At 36.1% G+C, this 12,732-nt stretch overlaps 1 protein-coding gene across 1 annotated transcript in view; it reads right to left on the bottom strand.

Moving 5' to 3' along the window:
- LOC124382672 (bromodomain adjacent to zinc finger domain protein 2B) overlaps positions 1–12,732 on the bottom strand; it is a 50,217-nt gene that overhangs the window by 27,333 nt on the left and 10,152 nt on the right. Inside the window, 1 exon segment of the mRNA XM_046844771.1 lies at positions 1,696–1,800. Coding sequence (XP_046700727.1) covers positions 1,696–1,798 — 103 coding nt within the window. The 5' untranslated portion in view covers positions 1,799–1,800.

Raw genomic sequence — 12,732 nt, forward strand, 5'->3', positions numbered from 1 at the left:
TCCCACACAAATTGCGTGTGTGCACAAAAATGCACAGAAAGACAGCTTTGTTCTCTTCTTATCCTAAACAAATACCATAAATAACAGAAAATTTGCATGTTTTTTTTTTACCTGGGAAAATCAAACAGTAAATTCGAAACATATGTAATAGTACCCACTATACGATTGCGTGGAGAATAAAGCAGCTCCCCTCTTTCTTTCTCTCCATGTGGTAAACAGGAGTTAAAGGTTGTCAGCAGTTGAGAGAAAAGACAGAGAGGCTTTTTAATTGTTGGCATTCATTAAAGCAGCAGCTTCTTCTATTGCAACCAAACTGTCAAAAATGTTAGCCAGGGCTGCTAGAGGCTTTCTCCCACTGCCATAATAGCACACACATCGTTAGCAGAGCGCAGTGCTTATGCTGTTATTTTACTCCATGAGCAGTTTGTGCACAAAAATCAATCCTGCTCAGGACAGATTTGGTCTGCTCCTACATAAAACCTATGTGCAAGCTCGCATTGACACTTATCCGCTTTTTTAAGTGTGTTAATGCGCCCAAATTCATACAACATTCTTGCATGTGCTTTGGGTTCAGCTTTCATAAACAAGAATAAAGCTATTGGCAGCAAAAGAACATTATATATACGCACGCACACACCCGTGTTTCCATCTTTGAAATAAACAACCGATATCTGAAAGATTACAAAATCCCAAAATACCTTCCACAGACAGGGAATTGGTGTCTTGGCATAAATAAATACACAGCATCTAACCCAACAAGTTTTACTGCGTAGTCAATTTAATTCTGCATGCACTTGAACATATGACTGCAAGTGTACATAAAGTCTCTCTAATAAAGTCTATCGACTTGGCGGCCATCTTGGCACTACTCCCGGTAAGTTGTTCTCGATCACGCAAGACCAAGATCGTATCCATTTTTATTAGAGAGACTCGTATTCCAGAAACAGATCAACGAGGCGATTTTTCAAACTTTATTTAGACACAAATGGTGTAAATTATGTGGCTTTTTTATTATGTATCCAAAAGAAAAAAGAAATCTGTAAATGCATCAGAATAAAAAAAAGTTATATAACATATGCCTTCTTGTTACAGCTTCACCAACAATGCTATTAACTGTTTATTGGCCAGGTGGGATTTAGGTAATATAGTTGTCGTAGACCCACCCCCACATAGGAGACGTCGGGAAGCACGAGATCCCTTCTACCCAAATGGCACGGGAATATTTATTCCTCCCCCCTTTAAATTCATATTTTAAGCAGTGTGCTGGGTCTATTTAAACTATCTCTGCTGGAACCTGTTCAAAACCTTTCTACTGTTTAAATTCTTTGATTTAATTAAAAAAAATACAGTGTCATGTCTATTTTTCAGAATTTTCTGTGATGTGCTTCACATAACACTAAAAACAACATAAACGTCACTATTTTTTTTTCCAACATGAGACAATGAGTAATTATTTCCAAACTTATATAATGCACAACACATTCAGCAAGACACAATCACATTAAAGTGTTAAGAGCTGTTGCATAGAAGTCTATAATGTGGCTTACACCATGGTGCAGACTCTGCAATTCAAGACACAGCAGCACAGCAAGTTATTATAGTTATTGTGCTCAATGCTGTGGGAACTCTCTAGGCAAAAGTATTATATAGTAATGCGGTGTGATTTTTTTTGTGTGTGTTAGGTCATCATCTTACCACTATCGCTTGTTATGTTTGGTGATGAATCTGGAGGTGGGGCAGAGGAGCTGAGGGATGATTGAGAGTTGCTGGACGGTGGCAATCTCTCTCCAGACTCCATAACTGCAAAAGTTGCATACAACAACAACAAAAAATCAACACATACATATCCAGAAAATAATATATCTACATGCAATTTATGACAGTATAAAGAGCACAAATGTATCGTTACATCTGAATGTTCACAGTTAACAGTTCAAGGTATGTGTTTTTTTGCACAATATTATTAACATAAATGCAGGAAAACATAACATAATTGCTCAATAGTACAATAATTTGTTTGTGTATTTAGTGTACCCGTTTAAAATGTATACGTGTTCAGCATGTGTGCAGAGCTCAAGTTTACAAGACGGCAAGAAGCATATACATGCACAGCAGGTCTTCCAGCTGACAGTGCAGAAGAAACCTAGAGCACTATAACAGTGCACAGATCATCAAACACTGGCCCTTGGTTTCTCTTACACACACACACACACACACACACACACACACACACACACACACACACACACACACACACACACACACAATTAAGAAGATGGACAGATATTACACTATGGAATATAAATACAAGCATCTTTGCTTCTAATCAAACACACATGGATTGAAGGTGTGTTACTATGCATTGTGTGTGCTCCATGTGTGTGGAACAACCAAATTGGCTGTAAAATCATTTGCACATTTTAATAGATTGCAAATTATAATTGAGCAAGACGGTGACACGCAGAGATGCTGACCGACAGAAATTTGTGATTTGCTTAGTACTGCACATTTAAAGCCAACATTGTTTTAATTCCCCCTGTTCATCTACCTTCAACATGAAATATTTAATTCACCATTTTCTCTTTGAAAAAGCTCCCTAATAAGAGTAGTAAGGTATGTCTTCACACAGTTTGCATTGAGTGTGCTTTGATGTTTTTGTTCTCTACGAATAACATGAATAATTGAAAACCGTTTCATTACTAATTTGACTGCAATACACACTCACTGACCAGGAACAACTGCACATTTATACAGTTATCAGATCAACTTCTCACAGCAATACAATTTATAAAAAAAAAAAAAAAAAATTAAAAAAAAAAACACCCCACCACAAAGGATACGGTCCAGTTTCTGTTCTCTCTGACTTTAGGTAAGCAACATTTCTAAAAGTGAAAACATTTCAGAGAAAAATGACACGATTCGAGCAGGATTTATATACAAAATATTTTAGAACTGTGATAATTTGTCACAGGAATAATAGTAATAAGATGACCAACTAGTATTTCTGTAAATTTGACAGTGAGGTCCTGCCCTTTTTTCTTTTTAAGCAAGTTAATAGTAATTTATCTCGAGTGTTGCTTGAAATAAGGTTATAAAGAAAAGACTACTTCAGTTTTTCTCTACTATTCACTCGTGCACACGCACACAGACAGAGAGACAGACAGGAGGTTCATTAACACATAAGGATAAATCCTTCTGAAAGTCTGAGAGCTTCTGACCACTCTGTCACATAAACACCTCAACCACAACACCGCTGTCTAAACCCAGCAACATGACCAAGTCTCCTAAAACAATGGATTTACTGAGCACAAACTGCCAATCACACAGGTGGAACCAGACACAGCTGTGGGAGGGATGGATGAATAAAGACAAGAAAAAAATTGGTGGGAAAAAAAAAATACAGGCAGGCAAAGGAAGCTGCCATCGTCACAGCAGGCAGCAAACACTTGGGAGAAATCTGACAACATGCAATTTACAAAAGGAAAAGAGGGGGAATGATACAGAGTGGTGAATTATTTGCGAAGGGTCTTCGTTTCTATTTGTTCCAATGTCTATGTGTGAATGTATAGTTGCTCAGTCAGTCTTTAGAGATGGACAAAATGGCAGAAACAGTTTCAGTATTACTGATTTTGTTGATAATTGTGGGATTGAGTTAAAAAAAAACCCCACATTTTTCACTTATTATATGTATGACACAATTATAGCCTTTAACTGAAGTAAATTTATTCGTGGACTTTTAGCATCTTTAGTAATTCTCACCACCCCTGGTAGTTATTCAGGGCTAATAAAACCACACATAAATAATACACATAAGTGGTGTTTTGTTTCAATCAGTGGTTTTTACTGTTGCACAAATGCCACCTTTTTTTTTTTTTTAAAACAAAAACACTATATATAGAATTGTAATCATGATTGACAGGGCTATAACATTTCAGACACAGTACAAGACAGTTGCACCTCTTATTTGCTGTCATTGTGCTAGATTAACCTGTGACAAATTGAAGTAATCTGGATCAGTCATGTGTCCAGGAATTGTATTTAGCGCCGTAGGTTGAATGAATATTAACGAAGCTGGAAAACCATATTTAATATTGGAATTCATAAGAACAAATGATAAATAAATGCCCAAATAGTAAGTCCCCACGCAATGAAAAAGGAAGGTACAGAGAATGCAAAAATGCTTTGCTCTGCTTTTTTACATAATAATAATGTCTTCCATCCGGATCAAACGGTAGTTAATCAGCTCCTCATACCACCCAGGTCATTAAGGTAGATGAGATGTGGAAAGATAAAAAGATGTGAACAATTAAATAAAAAAGAGCAGAGCTGAAGAGTGCTCTTTACAGAAAACAATGGGCTTCAGATCTGTGTAAAAGCAGAAGCCAGAGTCTTCTTCCAACAATAGTGGTCTGATTTTCAGTTTTACCAAGGTGCTGATGAAATCACATAATGGATGTGGGAGCTGAAAGAAATGGATATGCAGCACATGACAACGATATCTAAATTGAGAGCGTCTGTTAAATAAATCCTGGTGAACCTGTGTCATCGAAAGACAGCTTTAACCTTAAACAAGGGGGAAAAAATCTAAAATTATAGAAACCATGCTTGCTTTATGCGTAATGACTTTCACAAAGATGCAACACTACCTTTAACTTGCGTTAAAAGGGTATCTATGGATTTTGACTGTGTACAAATTTACACAATATTTTTACAAAATTGTATTGAATAGAAAACTTATTCAGGAGGATTTTCACAAGGATCATTTACTGTGCATTTAATTTGCTATAAATACATCTCTGTACATAGAAAAGAGAGTAGTAGTTACTTAAAAAAGGAAAATGTATAATACACACACACACACACACACACACACACACACACACACACACACACACACACACACACACACACACACATTTTCCTTATACGTGTGTGTGTGTGTATATATATATATATATATATATATATATATATATATATATATATATGTGTGTGTGTATGTATGTATGTATGTATGTATGTATGTGTGTGTGTGTGTAACCAAAACGCACACTATTTAGAGGTGGAGGAATAAATAAAATGGTCAGTGTTTAGTGTGGTTGGCTCTAGTGAGGCAAAATCCCAGATATGCCACAATGGTTTTACAGCACACATAGCACATTAATGGCATTTAGCACATTAACAAAAGTGTGCTATTTTGAACAATACCGGACACAAATCAATTTGTTGTCCACTTTTGAGAAGTCAATTACAGTTTAAAAAAGTTTCTAAGAGCTTTAGAGTAGCAATTAATAATTGTGTAAAATGCAGATGTTATCGTAAGTATATAATACATTTTTTTTTTCTATCTCTAAAGATTCGTGTTCTGTGTTGTAGCAGTGAATGGTACCTGAGATTTAATTTCAGATATTGAACAGATTTAGATCATTTTTTCTACACAATGTCTTACCAGTAAACATGGTAACCATAGATTTCAGGTAAGTTAATACGCTCAGCTATGAAATGCATTACTGCCATGAAGAAAGTGCTTGTTATGAGACAATAACAACTCATTACTTCTGCAAATGATCCGAATGCTCATCTCTCCAATTTTTTACCCCTAAATTGTTTCAGAAATTGTTTCTCTACTTCTCGACTGAACATTGGCATGAAGATCTGCTGCCAATAATAAAATATGTAATATCCACATAAGGGCCATGAAACAGGAGCACAAACACTCAATTTCATTTTAATCAAAATCCATAAACAAACAATGCTACATCTTGAAAAAGATGAACAAACCCAGCATTAATACACACTATGGTCAGGTATGTCAATACTGAGTTTTGACCATAAGGTAGAAAGTTGTTGAACATAGAAGCTTGTTTCTAAATAAACAAGCCATGTTTGAGGTTGAAAACTGTGCTCCAAAAGTGTAGTTGTGTTTTGAGAGATAAATAAAAGTGAATGAAGAGTTAAAAAGTCTGTGAAAGAAAAATAAGAGTAGACCTCCCCTAGCCATCTGACTTTTGGCATGATGAAATGCAAATGGGCATGACATGCAGTTAAAAAGGAAGGCAATAAAAGAAGACACTGCTGCAACAATAAAGAAATTTAAAACGCATGTAACAAAGGAAAGCTGTGTTGAAAGGAATTTGTGAAGTGGTAATGCAGTAAACCAGCATGTATGTATTCTTGGGTAATGTAGTTGGATTTTTAAATATGACATTTCAGGAAACTGACATATTTGAGTGCCAAACAAACACTCCCTATGTGATATTTTCCACTATTTAACACAACAAACGAACTGATCTCATCTACATATTTAAATAAAGGAATTAAACATTTTCCTCGAACAGCTTCTTCTTTTCTACCAGGTCATTTAAAGGTTACTGAGGACAATGCATTTTTATCCCCATCCATCCATCCATCCATCCATCCATCCATCCATCCATCCATCCATCCATCCATCCATCCATCCAAATGCAGAATACATACAGAAATTTTGAAAACCGGTCTTTCTGTAAATACAATCAAATTATATTTCGCATGAAAGCAAAATTATTTATTACAGACCAGAAGACACGTTTAGATTAAAAACCAAAATGTGAAGAAGTAGTAGAAAATGAAACAATTACTAACAATCCCTTGCATATGTTTCATATGAACACATACCACTCTGTATTCTTTCCATTTAATCATCCATAAAATGGTGGCTTTTGATGGATCACAAGCACATCGTTATAGTTACACCACACATGTGACATGGAAGGCATTTTGGTGTCAAAACTCTAAAATTCCCTAATTGTGAAATAGATACTACACAGTCAGCATGAACATTTTGTTCAAACAATAGCAGCAGCACTGCTATTAACCTAAAGCAACAATTACAACAAAGAGATACAGCATGAGGGGCAAAAGCAAACTGGTCTTGTTTCAGATATTTAAGATTGCTCTCAATACAGAACCTACACTATAATTAGCAATAAGGACATGTTCTCTACAAATTTGCAGAACACACAGTACACTGTAAATTGTTAATCATATGCAATCAAATCATTTAAAAAAATTGTTGATTCTCAACAGCCATATCACATTATGCAAAAGAAATAAATAAATGCACGTTTGCAAATGCATGCAACAATAATGTGATGTATGGTTAACAATGAGCAGCAGATCTTAACGTAACTGTGCACATAAATATGCTCTCTACATAAATCAGTCGGCATTCGTTTGCAGCCGGTAATTACATTAAATGGCACTTGTGACCTAAACATAACCCACACCCAAAAATGATTTTTGCAATAACGATTAGTGCAGCATTACTGCACGAGTGAGCTAACACAATAATTAAAAGAAAAAACATCACATTACTCTTTGCACCTTGAACATACTGTGCAACTAGGGATGCAGTCTTTTAATGTTGCACTACCCCTCCTACACTTTTATTCTAAAATATCAAATATATCTCAGGGTAACATTAAACATTTTTCCTATACCTCTTCCATCCTATATGCAATGTGTGTTCCAATAATGAGAACTTCAGCCCCAGAAGAGAATCTACATATACAAAAATAATCATTAAAAAGGTTCCATCTACACTTAGAAAAGCACTCCAATGCCTAAGCAGCAAAATAAAGAAAAAAAATTACATGATAATTTATGGTCACCCTCAAGGCTTAAACATGCATGTCTGCCACCTTTTTTTTTTTTTAAATCAAATAAAATTGACAAGGCAACTCAGAAAAGCTGATATTCTATATACTAGCAAGTGCAAATATTCTAAATGAACAAATAAATGTACAATTTGTGCATATAATTCCAAAAGTATATACAGTAATGGATGTATTCATTTAACAAATATTAATTCATAACTAAACCAGTTAGTCGCCAAACCTCATCTTTTATTTCTGCGCACTGTGGAATTGAATTGAAGTAGCCTATGCTTGTAATCCACTTAGAATTTATACAGTGCCTTCCTCATTATTTACAAATCCAAGAAACTAATGATGGCTTAACAATATAAAATAATTCAGCAATAACATCATCAAGAAACAAAATAAACATGAATAACATGAATCACGGATTATGCATGTTTGAAATCACAGCAAATTAGCTTTGGATTTCGTTTTTGTTTGTTTGCTTATTGGCACAGCACTGTGATCATTAAAATGTGATTTAAAATGTAAAGTAGGAGAGATCACATATTTTGAGGAGGTGATCTACAAAGATTGGGTTCTAAAAGGACAATCTAATCCCAGAGATCTCGCTCATTGTGCCAGCTGAAGCTCTAATAAGTCAAACCAGACATTTTACATAGAAGGGTTAAAGGGAAATAAATGTTGCATAGCAACTCATTAAATTGAACTAGGTTTCTCCAATCTTTAAGATAAAATATAAATCTCTATTTTAGCTGCCACAGCAAGGAAGATTTCATCTAAATAAAAAGTGTCACTATATGCAAAAGGTACATTTATCCGGTTTCATTTCAGGGTACAGTATCAAGTGTCGAGATGTTGTTTAGGTGGCATGAATGATGAACGGGTGAAACTCTGCCTTCTTCAGAATTACAGTGAGACACTTTATACACTCTTAAGGCATTTCTAGCAGGCAGTAAACATTCCTGACAGCTTACTGTAAAGTGCAAAAAAAGAAACCTAAACTTGACAGAAACCTGAAACCTACAGAAAGCTCATGGATTCTAATAGATTCCTCTCTAGCCCAGTATGCATCACACAGAACAACACCTGGAACACACAGTCTTCAAATGTGACAAGACTGCACACCTGCCAGAGACAGATGTTGGGTATAAATCAGATTTAACCTCTGCCATATACTGCAAATCTCTGGTAGAACACATGCCCATCTAATATGCTGGTACAACAAAAAAGATCAGTGAAATCCTCAACCTCTGGAGAAAACCAGCTCAATTTAAAAACAAAGCTTTTTGTTTCATCATTTTGTTTACAAAATCATCTCAGTAGACATATCTTTAACTCACTGTATACCATTCTTACCATGAAGATATAGGGACTTGTAGAGCAGAAGGTATGCTGGGATACTCAAGTCAAGCTGGATAGCAAATCACACACTTAATTTAGAGCGACTTCCTGTCTACCCATATGCCAGTTCTTTATGCTCCTATTGTAACATAGATAGTATTGTGTATGACTATTGCCTTTATAAATATGCATACTCATTTTCTTCCACACAGGCCATGAACACCTGCTTAAAAACACCTTTTAAAATCCTACCTGCATAATCCAAGTCTAGACTACACCCTGTTTCTAGCAAAGCTTCAGCAATGCCAGGATTAATATTTTTAGCTGAAAAAGCATAGATACAGAAAACAGCTTTTTAACTACATTTTATTGTTAATACATAACAATATAAAAAATAGTGACTAATTTAAAAAAACTACAAAAACCACAATTCTTACATCCACATTCGAAACCGGAGATATTGCAAATTGTCTTGTTTAAATTATAAATTATAAATACTGATACACTCAACCATATTCCTTGAGCAACATGCATTTAACCATACAGAACTGGAAAGCAGACGACTTCTTCCTCACGGACAATTAATCCTGACAGTTAATTAGCTTTAATAATTAAGTGAAAAAGCAATCCCACAAGATGAACTAATATTGCATTTTATTTGTTTATGTTACACAAACATAAGCCAAATCAGTTACTGATTTCATAAGAACAAATAATTATCATGTCATTTAAAAAAACTTAAATTTGAATGACAAATGTCAATAATAAAAAGCTTTTTTTTTTTTATTTAAAACCAGAAAGGATTTAACCCTTCTTTGTGAACATTGTTTAATGATAATTAAATAAATAACTTTCAAAATCAGGGTGTTCAAGCCTGGGAGAAGAAGCCTCTATAACCTGGAGATTGCTAGTTTTAATCCAGACAATGCCACAGCCATTTGTGACCAGAAGTCCAAAACAGTCCATACTGTCAGTGAGGGAGAGGGAGGGGTGGCTTAATCTCTGCCCCATCAATCACAGCAATATTAGCAAATCATGGCTGCCTGCAAGCTCATGCATGTACAAGAAAGTGGACAGTGCTTTCTTCTGAATACGTGACACCATACATGATAAGTGAAAAGATGGTTGGCCTCATATATCTTGGGGGAAGCATGGGATCACCTTCACCCTTCTGGGTTGGTATTTGTTATATGAGAGGAGAAATCTAACTGGTACACAGGAATTGGCCACAACTAAATCCAAAACCAACTTCATCCTGGTCAGGGTCAAAATAGATCAGGAACCTATCCCAGGAGCTGGGCAGGAATCTAACATTTAGTACACACACAACTGGGTACAATGTGGTGTAGGTCTTCAGGTCTTTTTTTTGTTTGGTGGTGGTGGTGGTGGGGGCAACATTTTAAGGATCAAACCATGGACTTTGGAGCTTTGAGGCAGCAACCCTATTCACTTCACCACTTAATGATTATACATTTTATCAATCTTGTTAAAAGGATCAAGTGATTTAAACCAAATTAATTAGCTGAAGTGTTACACAGGACAGGCCCTAAGCAAACCTTTCACAACAATTAGAATAAAAAACTAGGTTCTAATCCAAAACAATTACATTTGTGAAAGCCCAGTAAGAATTCCAGAAGAATTTCAATGGCTCTTGATGATAAAAGGGATGGCAAAAAAATAAAAAATGAGCAACACAGTGTGTGCTCTCATACCAGACACACAGCAACAGTATGTCTGCATAAATCCTTCCAGACAGGCTCAACACCAAAGAGTAAGCAGGTGAAGCTGACAAACACACAAAATACACATAACAGGGATTTTCACTAAAATGGAAAACATGGAAACACACACACAAAGATGGCAAGTATTAGAAATTACAGATATGAGATCACTACCACCTTGTACTCCGTATGTGTATACCACAATCATGTCTGGGGGGGGGAACGCCATTTTGATCTTTCCACATTCCTTGAAAACAATGCAGGCAGAGTAATTGATCAAAGTGCACAAGCAAAATCGTCACACAGGCAGTAGAAGGTCACAGGCTGCCAGCGTAGATGGTCGGTGGGGGGAGAAAACAGCAGCCGCATTCCCTGGCTGCCATTTTTCTTCCCTGACAAAGACTCCATCTGCCACTGAGCCATTTGCAGCCGGCAAGTCAGAATATCAATGATTTCCAACCAAGTGTGCCTTCACCTTGATGTCACCTCTATCAGTGCAAGGAAGAGCTGACGGCACAGATATATTCTCCCTCACTCCCTCCCTCATCCAGCTAAGTGGCATTTACTCTGCTCCTTAAAAGGATGGCACTTTTATCAGCCCTGATATTAGTGAAGCCATTTTTTGATGTGCTTTATTAAGCTAGGTGAATTTTGCGGTACACGATTCAGCTGCAGGCTATGCATGCATTTAAAGCATTTTCTTAAGTGCAGGATGTGGCCTTTGTGCATTTTAGTAGGTTTGAGGCCAGAGTCAGAATGGAGCAAAGAGGATGTCTTGGCTTTTGCACTGGCAGTGCAGACAGGCAGATGGGCATAACAACCAAACAACTCAGAATTTAGTTTCCGTTCTCAACATATGCACACTGAAAAGACAGAAAAAAAAAAAGATGGTCTTTCAGACTATGCTCACACAAGTCTCATACCGAGTCACAAGACACAAACTATCCCGAAAACACTACCTTTTGGTTCCTTTTTAAATAAAGATAAAAGAAAACATTCAACAATTTTCCCCCATAAAAAAGCTTTTCATTTATTAGACCAGCCACACACACACACACACACACACACCTTGAACTTTCTTTATTGGAGAACACTGGCCCTGACACGAGAATTACATCAGATTCTACTGAAAAGTAGTCACGTTTCTTTCTGATTTATTGTGAGTAAATTAACATAAGGGTGCACAGCTTGGTATCTTATTACCCAGTCAGTAATTAGTGCCCCGAGGCCTGCAGTCAAACCCTCCATCCCACTCTTCATCAAAAAAAGGACCAACACCAAACTAAAGAGATTATCCAGAAGGATCAGGAAAGTCCCTACTATAGCACAAAGCCTTTTCAGACATGTTTTCTTCACAGCACACTATTAACAAATGCATTCTGGGATCCTACAGTTTTATCAACATTACTAATACAACTACCCCACATAAGCAATAGGGGGTTGAACATAGGCTAGCCCCCATCGCTCCGATAGTGGAGTCTGAAGTGTCTATGAATTTTTTTTTTTTTTATTGTCTTTAAAATAATGCCTGTTACACTAATGTGCTTCTAATAAGATGATCATTTCTGGTGCTATTTTTATTTTAAAACTCTGTTGAATATACAAAACATTTTACAAGATGGATGCAGGTTTGGGAATTAATAAAAAAAAACATGTGTCCTAATTACTATATTACATAAATATAAATAATACATATTTGCCTAATGTGCTATTCATTTTCTTGCATACTTGGATAATACACAAATAATCTTGTGGTTAATAAAACCAAATATTAAAGTTTTAAAACATTAAAAACTTCACTGCATGCTAAGCAAACGCTACAAAAAAAAAACTGCACACTCTTAGAGGTCATTTCTTTTTTTGTGTTTGTCACAGTCTCATTAGACGCTAACAGGGATTAGGTTCAATGGAGCAGCAGGCTTGGAGTTACCCTCTACTCTCCAAAGAAAAGACAAAGCGAAAGAGAGAAAGAGCCCCAGAGACACTAAAAGACAAAGAGATGAGGGGGGGGAGAGTGAGGCACAGAGGAT

This window comes from Silurus meridionalis, chromosome 3 (assembly GCF_014805685.1).
Source record: "Silurus meridionalis isolate SWU-2019-XX chromosome 3, ASM1480568v1, whole genome shotgun sequence".
Lineage (NCBI taxonomy): Eukaryota > Metazoa > Chordata > Actinopteri > Siluriformes > Siluridae > Silurus > Silurus meridionalis.